Source organism: Procambarus clarkii, chromosome 67 (assembly GCF_040958095.1).
Source record: "Procambarus clarkii isolate CNS0578487 chromosome 67, FALCON_Pclarkii_2.0, whole genome shotgun sequence".
NCBI lineage: Eukaryota > Metazoa > Arthropoda > Malacostraca > Decapoda > Cambaridae > Procambarus > Procambarus clarkii.
Window position 1 is genome coordinate 2,924,149 of NC_091216.1, and position 20,655 is coordinate 2,944,803.

Below are 20,655 nucleotides of genomic sequence, written 5' to 3' on the forward strand. Positions count from 1 at the left end.
ATTCATAGACTTGGAGGCATATGAAGCTAGAATAGAGGATTTTTGGACTTGTAGATTCGTAAACCTCATCCTGGAAACTTTCATGTTTCAATATGTTAAACAAGCTGCGAGGATGAGGGAAGGGGATGTTCCCTTCATGCTGGATTTGATATTTATCAGGAAAGAGGAAAAGATATTTGACATTCATATTTGACTCCCAGAACTGAAGGACAAGAGCTACAAGGAGAGGTTAAAGGCATTAAATATGCAAAAACTAGAAGATAGAAGAAACATAGGCAATATGAACACTACATACAAAATAGTAACAGGAATCGATCAAATTGATAGGGAAGAATTCCTGAGACCCGGAACTTCAAGAACAAGAGGTCATAGATTTAAATTAACAACCCAAAGCTGCTGGAGAAATATAAGAAAAATCTCTTTAGTAAACAGTGGTAGACAGTTGGAACAAATTAGGTGAGAGGGTGGTGGATGCCAAAACCATCAGTAGCTTCAAAGTGTTATATGAGTGTTGGGAAGACGGGACACCATGAGTGTAGCTCTCATCATGTAATTACACTTAGGTGATTACAGGGAATAGCTCAACTGACGGCTGAAGCACACAAGGTCTGCTTGAAGCATGTGCCTGTGAGCAGAATCAGAAAGAGGACCACTCTAGAAAGAGAACGCAGATGACTGTACAGAAGGAAAAAAATAACGAAAATAACGGACGGCATAGCATAGGGGATTAAAATAATCGTACGTTACCAATGTAAAGTACAATTATGTTACGTTGTTGGGTAGATTAGATACACAGTGTTTAGTGAGTTAAATATTTATTTAGTAGTCCGGGATACAGCAGTGTCGTAGACGTTGAGACGGAGCTTGGAGCAGAGCAGAGAGCCGAGTGTGGTCGGAGTCACGGAGCTCTTATGTGGGAGAGCATTGTAGCTCGATGCAGTCCTAGTCTGCTGCCTGTTTTGTGTCGAAGCTGTAGCGTCTTAGAGACGATTAGAACTGCCTATGCCAAGTGCTACATTTTTGACTGGAAATTGTACTCCCTCCTCCAAAAGCCTCCACCAGTATTGGACCTTCAATTACAACTGAAGGTACATACACAGAGGGCTACAATGGTGTTAGTGAAATTCTAAGAAGCCAGTATGTTTAGCACACCAATAAACAACATGAAAGTTGTTGACCCAGACAGCTTCTTTATGAATGACATTCAAGCTGCAGATAATATAACGGATATTAACACAAGTTCGGAAGACTTTGAAAGAGAAATTGACAATATGCCCATGCACTCAGCTCCTGGGCCAGACTCATGGAATTCAATATTCATCAAGAAATGTAAAGTACCAGTAGCGCGAGCGCTCGACATAATGCGGAGAAACAGCCTGGATACAGGGGAGATACCAGCTGCACTTAAATCAGCAGATATAGCTCCGCCGCACAAGGGTGGGTAGTAAGGCCTTGGCAAAAAATTATAGACCAGTTGCACTAACATCTCACATAATAAATGTTTTTGAAAGAGTGATTAGGAATCAACTTTCTAGTTTTATGGAAAATAATGAACTACACAAACCAGGACAACATGGGTTTAGAGCGGGAAGATTCTGTCACAGTTTCTCAACCACTATGACAAAATCACAGAATCTCTGGAAGAAAAGCAAAATGCAGATGTAGTATACACAGACTTTGCAAAGGCATTTGACAAATGTGATCAGGGGGTGATAGCTCACAAAATGAGGTCAATGGGAATAACTGGTAAAGCAGAATGCTGGATACTCAATTTCCTGTTCAACGTAACACAGAGTAATAGTCAATCAAATAAAATAGAGCCCAAGCGCAGTTAAAACCTCTGTACCTCTAGGTACAGTTCTTGCACCACTGCTTTTCCCTATTCTCATATCAGATATAGACAAAAATACAAGTCACAGCTTCGTGTCATCCTTTGCAGATGACTCGAAAATCAGCATGAAAATTACCTCTGCCGAAGACATTGAAAACCTACAAGCAGATATCAACAAAGTTTTTGATTGGGCAGCAGAAAATAACATGTTTAACAGTGATAAATTCCAGGTACTCAGGTACGGCAAAAATGAGGAACTGAAATATAATACAGGGTACAAAACACTATCGAATCTGCCCATAGTAGGAAAACAGTATGTCAAGGATTTGGGAATAATGATGTCTGACGACCTAACATTTAGGGAGCATAACCAAGCAAATATTGCGGCAGGCAGAAAATGATAGGATGGATTAGGAGAACTTTCAAATCCAGGGATCCCATCACAATGGTTGTACTCTTCAAGTCACTTGTGTTGTCCTGTCTTGAGTACTGCTCAGTACTCACTTCTCCCATCAGAGCAGGAGAGATTGCTGAAATAGAGAGGAATACAGAGAACACACATGGCACGCATAGACGTAATAAAGCACCTTAATTATTGGGATCATCTCAAAGCTCTACAAATGTACTCACTAGAAAGGAGACGAGAGAGATACCAAATAATATACACATGGAAAATACTGGAGGGACAGGTCCCAAATCTACACAGTAAAATAACAACATACTGGAGTGAACGATATGGAAGAAAATGCAGAATTGAACCAGTGAGGAGCAGGGGTGCCATAGGCACAATCAGAGAACACTGTATGAACATCAGAGGTCTGCGGTTGTTCAACGTCCTCCAAGCGACCATAAGAAATATTGCCGGAACAACCGTGGATAATCTTCAAGAGGAAACTAGATTGTTTCCTTCCAAGGAGTGCCATACAAACCGGGCTACGGTGGGTATGTTGGCCTGCAGGCCGCTCCAAGCAACAGCCTGGTGGACCAAACTCTCACAAATCAAGCCTGGCCTCGGGGTGGGCTTGGGGAGTAGAAGAACTCCCAGAACCCCATCAAGCAGGTAACACTAAGCTGGTATGGAAAGATCAGACAATAACAGGTTGCCACACAGAGTCAGCAGATGATGCTACCTACCTCCCTCACCAAAACTACTACTCCCACCATACTATGCACATTGCTAATTATGACCACAATCGTGCTATTATCAGAATCCTGGTCATTTTTTATCAGTCAGAGGTCTTCAGTAAACCTATCATTGCTAAATATAATATATATTTTGACATTTTTAGGCGATGCTCTGTTCACAAGCTGAACAGCAATGCTGTTAGCTCATGCTGCGTGGGTCAGCTGTAGTTGCTCACTCAGTACTGAGGCTCTCAAACCCAGGAATGTTACCCACAATTTAAAAAAAAAAAAAGGCATGTGTTTAGAGCTCTGAGGAAGTTGATGTGAACCCTGTGTAACCACGGGACATCTAAATTGTGCACGAGACCCTCAATCGTATATGTATGATGTGCGCTATTCAGTGACAGTTACTCCCATCGTATATCTATACATTGCAACATTTAAGGGTTAATGAGGTTGTCCTTGTACACGTCTGCTCACCTAAGTATATTATTTTGGATGCTATATATTGTTAATCATTTAATGAATGGTGAGTGATAGTTTAATTTTGTATTATTTAATATTATAACTGTGCTATATTATTTACCTCTATTTTCAAGGTTTGTTTTCTGACCCCATGAAATGGGACATATTCAACATGCTTTTTCCTGTCTTATTATCCTGCCAAAGTTTTGTTGCTAACAACCTGTGTCAACATTAAATATATTTTTGCAGGCTCTCCTTGCAAAGCATGCCAATGTGGATGGTAGAGACATTGTGGGGGGCTGTACCCCCTTGATGAAAGGGGCCGCTGCAGGACATGTAGAAATAGTCAAGCTGTTGATTGCCTACAATGCTGATGTCAATGCACAATCATCATTTAGCTCTACACCTCTCATGTATGCCTGTGAAGGTGGCCACATTGATGTAGTACAGGTAAGAACTGGGAAGTTTTTATACATTGACAGCTGCTGGTATGTTCAGGGTAATTACCTAAGTGTAGTTACAGGTTGAGAGCTACGCTCGTGGTGTCCCGTCTTCCCAACACTCTTTGTCATATAACGCTTTGAAACTACTGACGGTCTTTGCCTCCACCACCTTCTCACCTAACTCGTTCCAACCGTCTACCACTCTGTTTGCGAAAGTGAATTTTCTTATATTTCTTCGGCATCTGTGTTTAGCTAGTTTATATCTATGACCTCTTGTTCTTGAAGTTCCAGGTCTCAGGAAATCTTCCCTATTGATTTTATCAATTCCTGTTACTATTTTGTACATAGTTATCATATCACCTCTTTTTCTTCTGTCTTCTAGCTTAGGCATATATAATGCCTTTAACCTCTCCTCGTAGCTCTTGCCCTTCAGATCTAGGAGCCACTTAGTAGCATGTCTTTGCATCTTTTCCAGTTTGTTGATATGCTTCTTAACACTGTCGCTCACCGGGCAGGCGCGCATTCAACTTAGGGGGTCACGCACCTGACGTGTGGGCGAGCGTGCGGGCAAGCGCGAGGTGACACCTAAGTGTGTATACTCGTTTCAGCTTTCTCACCTTAATTCTCGTGCTACGTCGCTCGTTTTGGTATCATTGTGTTCGCAATTAAATTCCCTATAGATGTGTATGAATATAATGTACAAAAGTTTGGAGTGCCTCCCCACAGAAAAGCCTAAACTTACCTGTGAACGAGCACCAATTTGTACACTGCAACCTAATGTGTATACTCGTTCAGTTTGATAACATCAATTTTCGTGTTACGTCTTTCATTTTGGTATCAAATTGTTCGCAATAAAAAGGTGTGTATTTTAAAACTAGTCCCATAACAATAGAGCAATAACTGGAATTTTAACAAATATTTTAATTCTGGAAGCTCATCACAAAATTATTTGTATCTTTCCAGTGTTCTGACATAAATTTTTGTGTTACATCTTTCATTTTGGTATCAAATTGTTTGCGACCTAAAGGTGCGCATTTTAAAACTAGTTCCAACATAATAGCACAATAAATAGAATTTTAACAAACATTTTAAAATTTTGACTAAAAACCTATTTATAATCATAAGTGTTCGGACATCAAGTTTCGTGTTACATCTTTCATTTTGGTATCAAATTGTGCGCATTCTAATGGCACTTATTTTGATACTATCCCTAGGTCGATTGGATAAAAAATGAATATTATACAAATAATTTTGTTGTGGACGCAAATCCGGTCCTCGGTTAGGACTCAGGAGAATTATAATGGACGAGAGTCTGGTCCAAAGTGACCGATAGTGTTAAGATATGGGCACCACACAACCGCTGCATATTCTAGCTTTGGCCTAACAAAAGTTGTGAACAATTTCTTTAGTATATCGCCATCCATGTATTTAAAAGCAAATCTGTAGTTAGAAAGCGTAGCATAGGCTCCTCACACAACGTTCTTTATGTGGTCCTCAGGTGATAGTTTCCTATCTAAAACCACCCCTAGATTTCTTAATTTATTAGAATTCTTTTAAGATTTCTCACATATATAGGATGCGTGGGGTCTATGTTCTCCTATTCCACATTCCATAACATGGCATTTATTAATATTAAATTCCATTTACCAAGTGGTGCTCCATATACTTATTTTGTCCCAGTCATCTTAAAGGGCATGACAATCCTCTAAGTTTCTTATGCTTTCTATTATCTTAGCATCACCAGCAAACATGTTCATATAATTCTGTATACCTACTGGTAGATCATTTATGTAGACAATAAACATCACTGGTGTAAGAACTGAACCCTGTGGTACTCCACTTGTGACATTTCTCCAGTCCGATACATTGCCTCTGATCACTGCCCTCATTTTTCTATGTCAGAAAATTTTTCATCCATGATAGAAGCTTACCTGTCACCCCTCCAATATTTTCCAGTTTCCAGAACAACCTCTTATGTGGAACTCTGTCGAAAGCCTTTTTTAGGTCCAGATAGATGCAGTCAACCCAACCATCTCTTTCCTGTAATATCTCTGTTGCTCAATCATAGAAACTGAGTAAATTCGATACACAGGATCTTCCAGATTGAAAACCATACTGTCTGTCTGATATTATATCATTTCTCTCCAGGTGTTCTACCCATTTAATTTTAATTATTTTTTCCAATATTTTGACTATTACACTTGTCAATGATACTGGTCTATAATTAAGGGGGTCTTCCCTGCTTCCACTTTTGTAGATTGGAACTATGTTAGCCTTTTTCCACACATCAGCTACAGCTCCTGTAAACAGGGATGACTGGAAACTCAGTTGAAGTGGAATGCTGAGCTCGGGTGCACATTCTCTCAGAACCCATGGTGAAACTCCATCTGGACCAACTTCTTTGTTCTTATTTAGCTCCTTGAGCATTTTTTCTACTTTGTCTCTAGACACCTGTATGTGCTCTATGTTGTTCTTCGGAATTCTTATTGTATCTGGTTCCCTGAAGATTTCATTTTGTACAAACACACTTTGGAACTTTTCGTTTAATGTTTCACACATTCCCTTTTCATTTTCTGTGAATCTATTTTCCATTTTCAACCTCTGAATATTATTTTTTCCTGCAATTTGTTGTTTATGAATTTATAGAATAGACCTAGTTCTGTTTTACATTTGTCTGCAATCCCTTTTTCAAAATTTCTTTCTGCCTTTCTCCTCACTGTTGTGTAGTTGTTTCTCGCATCTTTGTATCGCTGGTATGTTTGGGGGTTTGACCTCTTCCTGTATTGATTACATTTTTGTGTCTTTTGGTCTCTGGTCCTCTCGCAATTTCTGTTAAACCAATCCTGTTTCCTAGTTCTGCATCTCTGTGTTGGTATAAATTTTTTTGTGCCTTTATCATATATTTCACAAAACTTGACATACATCTCATTCACTTCCTTGCCTAGCAACAAGTCTGTCCAATTATACTCACTAAAAAAATTTCTAAGGGTGCCATAATGTCCTTTCCTAAAGTCAGGTTTTTCAAATGCATCAACCTTCATATTTTCTTCCAGATTATAACGCCAGATAATATATAATTATTTGTGGTCACCCCATTGTGTACAAGGATTCCGCTAAGGTTTTGGGGTTAATCTTCGACGCTCATTTGTCTTGGTCGCCCCATATCTCTTGCCTCTGAGTTGAATGCTCCAAGGCCCTTACCCTCCTTCAGGTATTGTCCTATATTTTTTGGAGAGCGGATAGGCGCGCACTCCTCGCTTTACATTCCTCTCTCGTTCCTGTCTAAACTCGATTATGGTTGCCCTGCTTACTCGTCTGCTTCTCCTTCTACTCTTCACTGTCTTGATCCTTTGCATCATACTGGGTTGTGCCTCAGCTCTGGTGCCTTTTGTTCGACTCCCGCCCTCGGCTTGTATGTTGACACTGGCTTCCTATATCTCCAGGACCGCCGTAATCGCTACTGTCTTCTTCTATCTTGTGCAGTCCTTGCAACATCCTTCCTCCTGCCTCTGTCGTGCTTTAACTTTTACCCCTCCTATGGTTCCTGTTCCTCTTCACCACCTCCCTCTTTCTGTCCGGTTATCTCGCTTACAGGATTCTCTTTTAGTTCGTATTTCTATATTTCTCCTTGTTGTTTCTTCCTTGCCCCCGTGGAGAGTCCCCCTTCCGAAGTTTTGTACATCCTTAACCTGCATCACTAAAGCTTTTACCCCTCCTACGATTCTGAAATGCCTTTTCCTTGAGCACTTTTCTTCGCACTCCCACTCCATTTCCATCTTCACCGATGGACCCAAATCTGTGGACAGTGTAGGCTACTCTGTTGTTTTTCCTATTACTTATATGATTTGCCTACCTCCGGAGACTAGCATCTTCACATCGGAATTTTATGCAATTCTCTGTCTCGTGCTTTCTCGTTGTCAATCTTTCTTTGTAGTTATCGTTGACTCGTTGTCAATCTTTCTTTGTAGTTGTCGTTAACTCTCGTTGTCAATCTTCCTTTGTAGTTGTCGTTGACTCGTTGTCAATCTTTCTTTGTAGCTGTTGTTAACTCTCGTTGTCAATCTTTCTTTGTAGTTGTCGTTGACTCGTTGTCAATCTTTCTTTGTAGTTGTCGTTAACTCTCGTTGTCAATCTTTCTTTGTAGTTGTCGTTGACTCTCGTAGTCCCCTCATGGCTCTCGGGTCCTTTATTCCGGTCCATTCAGTGGTTATCGTGGTTCAGCATTGGCTGTTTCCTATTTCCAGTAAATTTAGGTAAGTTGAGTTTTCCTGGGTTCCCAGCCATATTGATGTCTCTTTAAATGAGCGTGCTGATGCTGCCACTAGGGAAGCTTTCTGCTCGTCCCATCTCTTGTAAAAATATTCCTTATTCTGACTTCTACCCAGTTATTCATTCCTCCATCCTTACCTGTTGGCAGGAATGTTGGTCTTCTGTTACTGGTAACAAACTGTGCATTCTTGAGAGTAGTGTAATTACCTAAGTGTAATTACCTAAGTGTAGTTACAGGATGAGAGCTACGCTCGTGGTGTCCCGTCTTCCCAGCACTCTTTGTCATATAACGCTTTGAAACTACTGACGGTCTTGGCCTCCACCACCTTCTCACTTAACTTGTTCCAACCGTCTACCACTCTATTTGCGAAGGTGAATTTTCTTATATTTCTTCGGCATCTGTGTTTAGCTAATTTAAATCTATGACCTCTTGTTCTTGAAGTGCCAAGTCTCAGGAAATCTTCCCTGTCGATTTTATCAATTCCTGTTACTATTTTGTATGTAGTGATCATATCACCTCTTTTTCTTCTGTCTTCTAGTTTTGGCATGTTTAATGCTTCCAACCTCTCCTCGTAGCTCTTGCCCTTCAGTTCTGGGAGCCACTTCGTAGCATGTCTTTGCACCTTTTCCAGTTTGTTGATGTGCTTCTTAAGATATGGGCACCACACAACAACTGCATATTCTAGCTTTGGCCTAACAAAAGTCATGAACAATTTCTTTAGTATATCGCCATCCATGTATTTAAATGCAATTCTGAAGTTAGAAAGCATCGCATAGGCTCCTTGCACAATATTCTTTATGTGGTCCTCAGGTGATAGTTTTCTATATAGAACCACCCCTAGATCTCTTTCTTTATCAGAATTCTTTAAAGATTTCTCATATAATATATAGGTTGTGTGGGGTCTATGTTCTCCTATTCCACATTCCATAACATGACATTTATTAACATTAAATTCCATTTGCCAAGTGGTGCTCCATCTACTTATTTTGTCCAGGTCTTCTTGAAGGGCATGACAATCATCTAAATTTCTTATCCTTCCTATTATCTTAGCATCATCAGCAAACATGTTCATATAATTCTGTATACCAACTGATAGATCATTTATGTACACAATAAACATCACTGGTGCAAGAACTGAACCCTGTGGTACTCCACTTGTGACATTTCTCCATTCCGATACATTGCCTCTGATTACTGCCCTCATTTTTCTATCAGTCAGAAAATTTTTCATCCATGATAGAAGCTTTCCTGTCACCCCTCCAATATTTTCCAGTTTCCAGAACAACCTCTTATGTGGAACTCTGTCGAAAGCCTTTTTTAGGTCCAGATAGATGCAGTCAACCCAACCATCTCTTTCCTGTAATATCTCTGTGGCTCGATCATAGAAACTGAGTAAATTCGATACACAGGATCTTCCAGATCGAAAACCATACTGTCTGTCTGATATTATATCATTTCTCTCTAGGTGTTCTACCCATTTAGTTTTGATTAGTTTTTCCAATACTTTCACTATTACACTTGTCAATGATACAGGTCTATAATTGAGGGGGGTCTTCCCTGCTGCCACTTTTGTAGATTGGAACTATGTTAGCCTGTTTCCACACGTCTGCTACGATTCCTGTACACAGGGATGCCTGAAAGATCAGGTGAAGTGGAATGCTGAGCTCAGATGCACATTCTCTCAGAACCCATGGTGAAACGCCATCTGGGCCAGCTGCTTTGTTCTTACCGAGCTCCTTGAGCATTTTTTCCACTTCGTCTCTAGACACCTCTATGTGCTCTATGTTGTTCTCTGGAATTCTTATTGTATCTGGTTCCCTAAAGATTTCATTTTGTACAAACACACTTTGGAACTTTTCGTTTAGTGTTTCACACATTTCCTTTTCATTTTCCGTGAATCTATTTCCCATTTTCAACCTCTGAATATTATCCTTTACCTGCAATTTGTTGTTTATGAATTTATAGAATAGACCTGGTTCTGTTTTACATTTGTCTGCAATACCTTTTTCAAAATTTCTTTCTGCCTCTCTCCTCACTGCCGTGTAGTTGTTTCTCGCATCTTTGTATCGCTGGTATGTTTGGGGGTTCGGCCTCTTCCTGTATTGATTCCATTTTTGTGTCTTTTGGTCTCTAGCCCTCTTGCAATTTCTATTGAACCAATCCTGTTTCCTAGTTCTGCATCTCTGTTTTGGTATAAATTTTTTTGTGCCTTTATCATATATTTCACAAAACTTGACATACATCTCATTCACTTCCTTGCCTAGCATCAAGTCTGTCCAATTATACTCACTAAAAAAATTTCTAAGGTCACCATAATGTCCTCTCCTGAAGTCTGGTTTTTCAACTGCTTCAACCTCCTTATTTTCTTCCAGCTTATAACGCATTGCATACTTTATTCCCAAGAAGACATGGTCACTTTTACCCAAGGGAGGAAGGTACTGAATGTCAAATATCTCTTCCAACTTCCTGGTAAATATCAAATCTAGCATGGAGGGAACGTCCCCTTCCCTCATCCTCGTAGCTTGTTTAACATGTTGATACAAGAATGTTTCCAGGATGAGGTCTACAAATTTACAGGTCCAAAAATCTTCTGTTTTAGCTTCATATGCTTCCCAGTCTATGGATTTCAAGTTGAAGTCACCGACTATCAACAGTCGTGATCTATCGTTATCCGCTCTCGCTATAATCTCTCTCATTATTGTTATAAGACCTTCACGTTTACTATCTAGCTCCTCCTTTGACCATGTGCTGCTTGGCGGTGGACTATATGCATTTATTATCATTAGTTTATCATCCTCATGGCAGATCTCTAGTGCTATTATGTCAACTTCTTGTGGATTGGCAGTTATTATTTCGTTCACCTTTAGGTGTTCTTTTACCAGCACAGCAACGCCACCGCCTTTCCTAATTTTTCTGTCCCGTCTCCAAATTGAGTAGCCCCTTGGGAATATGACCTCATTTAAAATTACATCTTCAAGTTTTGTCTCCGTGAGTGCAACAATGTCTGGTGTCTGCAGCTGTATTACATCACTTAACTCCAGTATCTTCGATCTCACTCCATCTATGTTGGTGTATGCAATCTTCAGGAACTTGTTCCCCCTCTCCTTATTCTTCACTCCCCCTCTCTCTATTGATTTTGTTGGTTTGCCGTTATGTACCACTTTACTGGTTTGCCTACCCCTATCACTTTGTAGAAAAAAGAATTTATTTCTTCTTCATTCTTGCTCTCATTTAAATGTTTTGCCTCGGCGAGGTTCAGTTTCAGCTTCTCTCTATTTTCTTTTGAAAGATCTCGTCTTAACGTCCTTAACGTGTGACCTCATGGCCGTCCTCCTACCACCGTAACCGTCGATAGGAAAGCAAGACATGGCTCAAGTTCAATCTTGTTATTGTGTTATGTTTTCTATATGTAGGTTTAATACTTTTACAAATTTATTTACAGGTTTTACTCCATCGTGGTGCAAATGTTGAAGACCATGATGAGAAGGGCCACACCCCACTGATGCTTGCTGCTTTAAAGGGTCACGTGGAGATTGCCAAGGTAGGTATACATTGTAATGTTACATTCTAAAAACATCTGGGACGGCAGTTAAAATTAATTTTATCAGGGACAAGTTCTGTATACCAATAAGTGTGTGTGTGTGTGTGTGTGTGTGTGTGTGTAATTACCTAAGTGTAATTACAGGATGAGAGCTACGCTCGTGGTGTCCCGTCTTCCCAGCACTCTTTGTCATATAACGCTTTGAAACTACTGACGGTCTTGGCCTCCACCGCCTTCTCACTTAACTTGTTCCAACCGTCTACCACTCTATTTGCGAAGGTGAATTTTCTTATATTTCTTCGGCATCTGTGTTTAGCTAGTTTAAATCTATGACCTCTTGTTCTTGAAGTGCCAGGTCTCAGGAAATCTTCCCTGTCGATTTTATCAATTCCTGTTACTATTTTGTACGTAGTGATCATATCACCTCTTTTTCTTCTGCCTTCTAGTTTTGGCATGTTTAATGCTTCTAACCTCTCCTTGTAGCTCTTGCCCTTCAGTTCTGGGAGCCACTTAGTAGCATGTCTTTGCACCTTTTCCAGTTTGTTGATGTGCTTCTTAAGATATGGGCACCACACAACAGCTGCATATTCTAGCTTTGGCCTAACAAAAGTCATGAACAATTTCTTTAGTATATCGCCATCCATGTATTTAAATGCAATTCTGAAGTTAGAAAGCATAGCATAGGCTCCTTGCACAATATTCTTTATGTGGTCCTCAGGTGATAGTTTTCTATCTAGAACCACTCCTAGATCTCTTTCTTTATCAGAATTCTTTAAAGATTTCTCACATAATGTATAGGTTGTATGGGGTCTATGTTCTCCTATTCCACATTCCATAACATGGCATTTATTAACATTAAATTCCATTTGCCAGGTGGTGCTCCATCTACTTATTTTGTCCAGGTCTTCTTGAAGGGCATGACAGTCATCTAAATTCCTTATCCTTCCTATTATCTTAGCATCATCAGCAAACATGTTCATATAATTCTGTATACCAACTGGTAGATCATTTATGTACACAATAAACATCACTGGTGCAAGAACTGAACCCTGTGGTACTCCACTTGTGACATTTCTCCATTCAGATCCAATGCCTCTGATTACTGCCCTCATTTTTCTATCAGTCAGAAAAATTTTCAGTGAATTTAAAAAAAAAAAAAAGTGTGTGTGTGTGTGTGTGTGTCGGAAGTGTGAGGCTAGACACTTGGGGCTAGTCTTGCCCAAGTTTGTAGGGGAAATGGTCTGGTCATAGTCTTATTGGGGTAGGCCTAAGTTAAACTATTCAAGAAATGAGTCATTTCACATACCCTTCCCCCCATCTAATTGTCATGGATTCGGTTCTGGTAAAGTGTCAAATATTTGTCAAGATGCCTTTGTCAAGAGTTTTTTGTCATTTGAAAAAAATTATTTTTTCTGGTGGGAGCCCCTACGGCTACTCGGAGCTTACCAGGCTGATATGCTAATGTCAGACTTTGGCATCAGTCATGTGTACCGAGTTCTTATGGGCCTACCGGGGACCACGAGCCACAACCTGGCCCCCTAAGAGAGGCAAGGGGAGCAATGGCCTATAGAAACCTCTGTGTGGTTGGAAGCATTCTGTGTCTGCCATTGACCGGGATAGGCACCCAGAAAGGTAGGCATCCCAAAACAAACCCCTATTCTGGTGAAAATTGTGACCAAAAGCCGAACGAGTAGATAGAACTCCCCAAACAAAAACGAGCAAACTAGTATGACCTCATTCGTCGTCGCGCCGCTATCTGCGCAGCCCCTCTCCCCGGGAGGGGAAGGGGGAGCCCCAGACCTACTGCGCCGGCGATCCACACCCCAGTTCTGCGGCTGATGCTAATGGCACTGTTGTGTGCTCTGGCTCCGGTGGTTGTTTCAGCACTGTACCTAGAGTGTGGTACAGTGAAGAGCAATATTGTAGAGCAAACAGTGATATGAATAAGGAGAGAAAAATGAGACGAATGAGAACACAAATGAGAAAGACGAAAGCAACAAGGAGAAAGATAAGGGCAATACCGAGAATGAATGCAGAAACGAGAAAGTTGGAACAAAAAACACAGAGGTAGCCAAGTCGTGCACGGGTACAAACAAGAATAATACAATCACAGATGAAAATATTTGCAGGTATTATGCAAAAGGACAGTGCAGATATGGGCCCAGAGGCACGGAATGCTCATTCATGCACCCACGGAAATGCCGAAACTGGTTAGGGAAAGGCAGATGTTTTGTTACAGTGTAGATATTTTGACCCTAAGCTATGCAAACTCTCCGTTAATGAGAGGAAATGCTACAATCTTCTTTGCCCTGATTTCCACGTCAGGGGTACACAGCGCTATATAAGAGAGGAAGTCCAATATAATAGCCCTGAATTTTTTTTTTTTAGATATTACAGGAAAGAGATGGTTGGGTTGACTGCATCTATCTGGACCTAAAAAAGGCTTTCGGCAGAGTTCCACATAAGAGGTTGTTCTGGAAACTAGAAAATATTGGAGGTAGGCTACTAACATGGATGAAAAATTTTCTGACTGATAGAAAAATGAGGGCAGTGATCAGAGGCAATGTATCGGACTGGAGAAATGTCACAAGTGGAGTACCACAGGGTTCAGTTCTTGCACCAGTGATGTTTATTGTCTACATAAATGATCTACCAGTTGGTATACAGAATTAAATGAACATGTTTGCTGATGATGCTAAGATAATAGGAAGGATAAGAAACTTAGATGATTGTCATGCCCTTCAAGAAGACCTGGACAAAATAAGTATATGGAGCACCACTTGGCAAATGGAATTTAATGTTAATAAATGCCATGTTATGGAATGTGGAATAGGAGAACATAGACCCCACACAACCTATATATTATGTGAGAAATCTTTAAAGAATTCTGATAAAGAAAGAGATCTAGGGGTGGTTCTAGATAGAAAACTATCACCTGAGGATCACATAAAGAATATTGTGCGAGGAGCCTATGCCACGCTTTCTAACTTCAGAATTGCTTTTAAATACATGGATGGCGATATACTAAAGAAAGTGTTCATGACTTTTGTTAGGCCAAAGCTAGAATATGCAGCGGTTGTGTGGTGCCCATATCTTAAGAAGCACATCAACAAACTGGAAAACTTGCAAAGACATGCTACTAAGTGGCTCCCAGAACTGAAGGGCAAGAGCTTCGAGGAGAGGTTAGAGGCATTAAATATGCCAAAAATAGAAGATAAGAAAAAGAGGTGATATGATCACTACATACAAAATAGTAACAGGAATTGATAAAATTGATAGGGAAGATTTCCTGAGACCTGGAACTCTAAGAACAAGAGGTCATAGATATAAACTAGCTAAACACAGATGCCGAAGAAATATAAGAAAATTCACTTTCGCAAATGGAGTGGTAGACGGTTGGAACAAGTTAGGTGAGAAGGTGGTGGAGGCCAAGACCGTCAGTAGTTTCAAAGCGTTATATGACAAAGAGTGCTGGGAAGACGGGACACCACGAGAGTAGCTCTCATCCTGTAACTACACTTAGGTAAAAAACAGGGAATGGCTCAACTGACAGCTGAAGCTTACAAGGTCTTCTTCAAGCACGTGCCTGTGAGGAGGGGCAGAAAGAGGAACACTCTAGAAAGAGAACGCAGACTGTACAGAAGGAAAAAAATAACGGAAATGCTTCTGCAGACACAACTATCACAAGCAAGGAAAATAAGCCTAAACAGGTTACGAAGAAATGGAACAAACGTTGAAGCGATCATATGAGTCTGAGGAAATAGAATTGTAACAAAGCTATACAAGAGATAAGGAAAAATCTGAAATATTTTTTCACATACACAAAATCAAAATACAAAACCTCGACCAATATTGGACCGTTAATTACAAATGAAGGTACGTACACAGAGGACAACAAAGAGATTAGAGAAATTATAAGAAGCCAGTATGAGGCTATGTTTAGCACACCAATAAACAACATGAAAGTTGATGACCCAGACAGCTTCTTTATGAATGACATTCAAGCTGCAGATAATATAACGGATATTACCACAAACTCGGAAGACTTTGAAAGAGAAATTGACAATATGCCTATGCACTCAGCTCCTGGGCCTGACTCATGGAATTCAATATTCATAAAGAAATGTAAAGTACCAGTAGCGAGAGCACTCAGCGTAATATGGAGAAAGAGCTTGGATACAGGGGAGATACCAGCAGCACTTAAATCTGCAGATATAGCTCTGTTGCACAAGGGGGGGAGTAAAGCCATGGCAAAATATTATAGGCCAGTTGCACTAACATCACACATAATAAAAGTGTTTGAAAGAGTGATTGGGAATCAAATTTCTAGTTTTATGGAAAACAATGAATTGCACAATCCAGGCCAACATGGATTTAGAGCGGGAAGATCCTGTCTGTCACAGTTACTCAACCACTGTGACAAAATCACAGAAGCCCTAGAAAAAAAGCAAAATGCAGATGTTGTATACACAGACTTTGCAAAGGCGTTTGACAAATGTGACCATGGGGTGATAGCTCACAAAAAGAGGTCAACGGGAATAACTGGAAAAGTAGGACGCTGGATACTCAATTTCCTTTCGAACAGAACACAAAGAGTAACAGTCAATCAGATAAAATCAAGTCCAAGCGATGTTAAAAGTTCTATACCTCAAGGTACAGTCCTTGCACCACTACTGTTCCTTATTCTCATATCTGATATAGACAAAAATACACGTCACAGCTTCGTGTCGTCCTTTGCAGATGACACAAAAATCAGCATGAAAATTACCTGTGCTGAAGACATTGAAAAACTACAAGCAGATGTCAACAAAGTTTTCCATTGGGCAGCAGAAAATAACATGATGTTTAACAGTGATAAATTTCAGGTACTCAGGTACGGCAAAAATGAGAATCTTAAACATAATACAGGGTACAAAACACAATCGAATCGTCCCATAGTAGAAAAACAGCATGTCAAGGGTTTGGGAATAATGATGTTCGACAATCTAACGTTTAGGGAGCATAACCAAGCAAATATCTTGTCAGCCAGAAAAATGATCAGATGGATTACGAGAACTTTCAAATCCAGGGATCCCATCACAATGGTTGTACTCTTCAAGTCACTTGTGTTGTCCTGTCTTGAGTACTGCTCAGTACTCGCTTTCCCCTTCAGAGCAGAAGAGATTGCTGAAATAGAGGGAATACAGAGAACATATACGGCACGCATAGACGAGATAAAACACCTAAATTATTGGGATCGTCTCAAAGCTCTCCAAATGTACTCTCTAGAAAGGAGACGAGAGAGATACCAAATAATATACACAATGAAAATACTGTAGGGCCAGGTCCCAAATCTACACAGTAAAATAACAATGTACTGGAGTGAACGATATGGAAGAAAATGCAAGATTGAACCAGTGAAGAGCAGAGGTGCCATAAGCACAATCAGAGAGCACTGTATAAACATCAGAGGTGCGCGGTTGTTCAACATCCTCCCAGCGACTATAAGAAATATTGCCGGAACAACCATGGACATCTTCAAGAGAAAACTGGACTGTTTTCTAAGAGAAGTTCCGGATCAGCTGGGCTGTTGTGGGTATGTGGCCCATTCGAGCCGCTCCAAGCAACAGCCTGGTGGACCAAACTCTCACAAGTCAAACCTGGCCTCGGGCCGGGCTTGGGGAGTAGAAGAACTCCCAGAACCCCATCAAGCAGGTATCAAGCAGGTGTGGTGTCTGTCTTCTAGGTGGTGCATGAGCCGGGAGCGAGTCCCCAGTACTCGGGCTGCTTGCGCCTAGGGTTCCCTTCACTAGGTGCCTTGTAACTGCCCTTGGGGCTTGGGGTTACCTTCCACAAGTTCCTTGGGTCCTGCTTCTGCTAGGCCATTTGCTGCTCGGTTTTCGGCCGCCCTGTGTGTGATCGGGGATTCTGTTTCCCTTGTTCGCCTTAGGGTAAGGGGCAGTTTCACTGGCTGGGCGCAGGGTTCTATCCAGCTTGTTTTCACCAATCATAGCGGCTGGCTCTGTTCTGCCTGGGTACGCTGTACTTTTGCATGGTTTTCTTTATCTTTTTGTTTATCTACCTGGTGGGGGGCTCTGCCTTTGGTTCTTTTCCCCCTTTGTGTCGAGTTCTCTTCCTTCTTCCGGTGGTTCCCCCTGCTAGGTCCTCGTGGGTGTACATATCCCAGGGGTTCAGCTCTTACAATGTTGTTTGGTAGCCATGTGCGCCGGTTAGCAGTACCCTGCCTGGGATTACCTGAGCGCGAGTCCTCATATAGTAAACGTTCGGGACCCTGGGAAACCCCAAGGGGGAGTGTGGGCCCGATAGGTGTGGCCCCGGTGTCCCCCCCCTCGCTTTGTGCGAGTTCGAGTGTTGCTCTGTCCCCTTGTCTCAGGGTGACTCACGGTTTTGCCTCCGTCTGCAGCCTGTGGGGTCGATGACACCTTCGGCCCGGGGTCCTGCAAGTTTTATTGCTTGTTTGTGACTGTTGCCCAGTCCTGTTGACTCTGTGGGTGCAGGCTGCACGGGCGTTGCACATGGGGTTTCAGTGGCAACGCGCTAGTTGTTTGCTCCCCAGAAGCCCCGAGGCTGCCCCGATTTTGTTGGTGGTCTTGTTGGGTTCCTCCCTCCCTACATCCGGGTCTTTACCATCTGTGGGTTCGGGGTCAGGGCGGGGCTTCCATGGTTTTGAGACTCGGTTGGTATCGGGGACTTCCCCTTCCCGGGTAGCGACGGAGGCATTCAAGCCTGTTTCCTCCAGCCGTGTTGTAAGAGTCTGCCAGTGGGCTCCCTTCCTTAATGCATTTCACGGCTGCCCCGGTTTTCTTGAGGCTGGGGCTTTGGGGGGACAGCTCGGCTCCGAGGCCTTCCGGTTGGGTTCCTGGGGCTGACATGGGGGCCTCAGGCCCGTTGGTCCCCGCCGGGGTTTTTCTACCCCTCTGGGCGGGGCTTGCGGTTTTGTGGAGTGGGGTTTTTCCTCCCCCCCCCCCCTCTCCACACGAGTATTTAGGCGTCAGCCCCTTCACGGGCTCAGTTCCTTGTCCATTCTGCCCGTTGTTTGCGTCCTGTCGGTGGGTGCTTTTCTACGTTCTATGCCCCTTTTTTCTCGGGACGGGACTTCTCCGTCAAGTCCCCCTCTTCTTGGGATTTCTGTGCCTTCGTCCTTTGTGTTTGCTTCTATGTTCTCTAAGGTTTGGGACGGTTTTGCTCCTTCCCGTTTTACTGGTACGTCTGTCATCAATCGGTGGGGCTTCCCTTGGGTCCTTTCTAGGACTTGTGGGTCCTAATCCGGGCAGCTTCTATTTTTTTTTGGTCTTCTCGTTCGTTTATTCATATCTCTTCTCTCCGTGCAGAGTCTCGGCACTGCTCATTTTCCTTCCATTCTGGTCTGGGATGCTGGATTGAGCTACTTGTCGCCGGTTGGGCTACTTGTCGCTGCTTGGGCTGCTTGTAGCCGTTTGGGCTACGTGTTGCCATGGTGGGCTACTTGTCGCCATGTTGGGCTACTGGTGGCCCGCTTGGGTTCCGTTTCGGTTCGTTGTTTTACAACGAACGGTTCGGTTCGTTGTTCATTACATGGGCCGGCTAAGTTGGCTTCTGTTTCCATGAGTTGGCCTGTTTCTTCAACGGATTGCTCAAGATACAACCCGTTGAGTTACTTTTCTGATCTGTTGTTTTTCGGAGTAGGATGGACCTGTGTAGCCCAACCTGTTGGGCTACTTTTCTCTCGTGTCCTGCGCATGCGCAGTGGGAGTTTGTTTTGGTTCTGGGCGGTGTGCACACGTGCTGGTGTTCTGCGTCCATTTTCTCTCGGGGGCTTTGCCTCTCGCTCTTATCATTCTCCAGTCTGTGTCCCGTTGCTCTTGGGTGTTCTGGAGTGCCGCTGTGGGGAGGTCACAAGGTTTTTCTCTGTATTTTTGGGTGGGGGGAGCCTCCTTCGCCGCTCCCCTCTTCTTCTCCGGCATGAGCGCCCTGGCCGCCGGAGGCGGCTACGTTCTCATAGGCCTGCGTCATGTCCCTTCAGCGCCTATGTTCTGCAGGTGAGTTGGTGCGGTCTGGCGTCTCCTTAGTCCTGATGCCGGTTTTGTTTTTGGGAGTAGGAATGGGTGTACATACATACTTGAGAACGTGGAACATAAAAACCAAGGTGCCTGCTGCAGGGCTATTGGCCCATACGTGGCAGCTCTTGTTCTCATCACCTGATTCCTTCCTCGGATCACAGGTGACTGCAGGAGGCCTCTTAGCCCATACGAGGCAGCTCCTGCCTGTACTCATCCTGCCCCTCTCCTATGCTTGTCTAACCATGCTTGAGTTCAGGGCCCCGCCTCCACCATGTTCCACGGTGCAATGGTGGAGGTGCCTGTTCAGTGGTACGTTTTCCTGTGTCAAGGGTGTTATGTGCTCGCTTCATTGTGCTTGCGGGGTTGGGCTCTGGCTCTTTGGTTCCGCCTCTCACCTGTCGTTCGCCTGACGTGCGGATTTTGTGCCTCATGGGCTCTCTCGTCTCTACACTTGGGGCTGTGAATGGGGTCAGCCCAGGTGTGGGCTGCCTAATGTGTTCGATCGGTTGCCTGTTACACTGCACACGTTTCTTCTAACGTCCCTGTGACTCGGTTGGGTATTCGGTTTACACCAGGTCGTCAGTGCAGTCAGCGGACAGAGGACAAACGCTTCATGCAAATATTATCATAAGAGATTCAAGATCGTTCCAGATTTCCGAAGTACTGAAACGCGCACCATACAGGCTCGGTGGATCTAGGTGCAAGGGAAAACTTGCAATAATGACGAAACTACCGAAAAGAAACAAGGGAGCCGATTGGCTGAGCGGACAGCACGCTGGACTTGTGATCCTGTAGGTCCCGGGTTCGATCCCGGGCGCCGGCGAGAAACAATGGGCAGTTTCTTTCACCCTATGCCCCTGTTACCTAGCAGTAAAATAGGTACCTGCGTGTTAGTCAGCTGTCACAGGCTGCTGCTTCCTGGGGGTGGAGGCCTGGTCGAG

The 20,655-nt window shown here is 42.8% G+C and overlaps 1 protein-coding gene across 1 annotated transcript in view; it reads left to right on the forward strand.

Annotated features, from left to right (window-relative positions):
- LOC123767803 (ankyrin repeat domain-containing protein 17-like) overlaps positions 1-20,655 on the forward strand; it is a gene marked incomplete at its 5' end in the record, with an annotated part of 156,888 nt that overhangs the window by 30,000 nt on the left and 106,233 nt on the right. Inside the window, 2 exon segments of the mRNA XM_069310327.1 lie at positions 3,671-3,871; positions 11,577-11,675. Of these exon segments, the coding sequence (XP_069166428.1) occupies positions 3,671-3,871; positions 11,577-11,675 (300 nt within the window).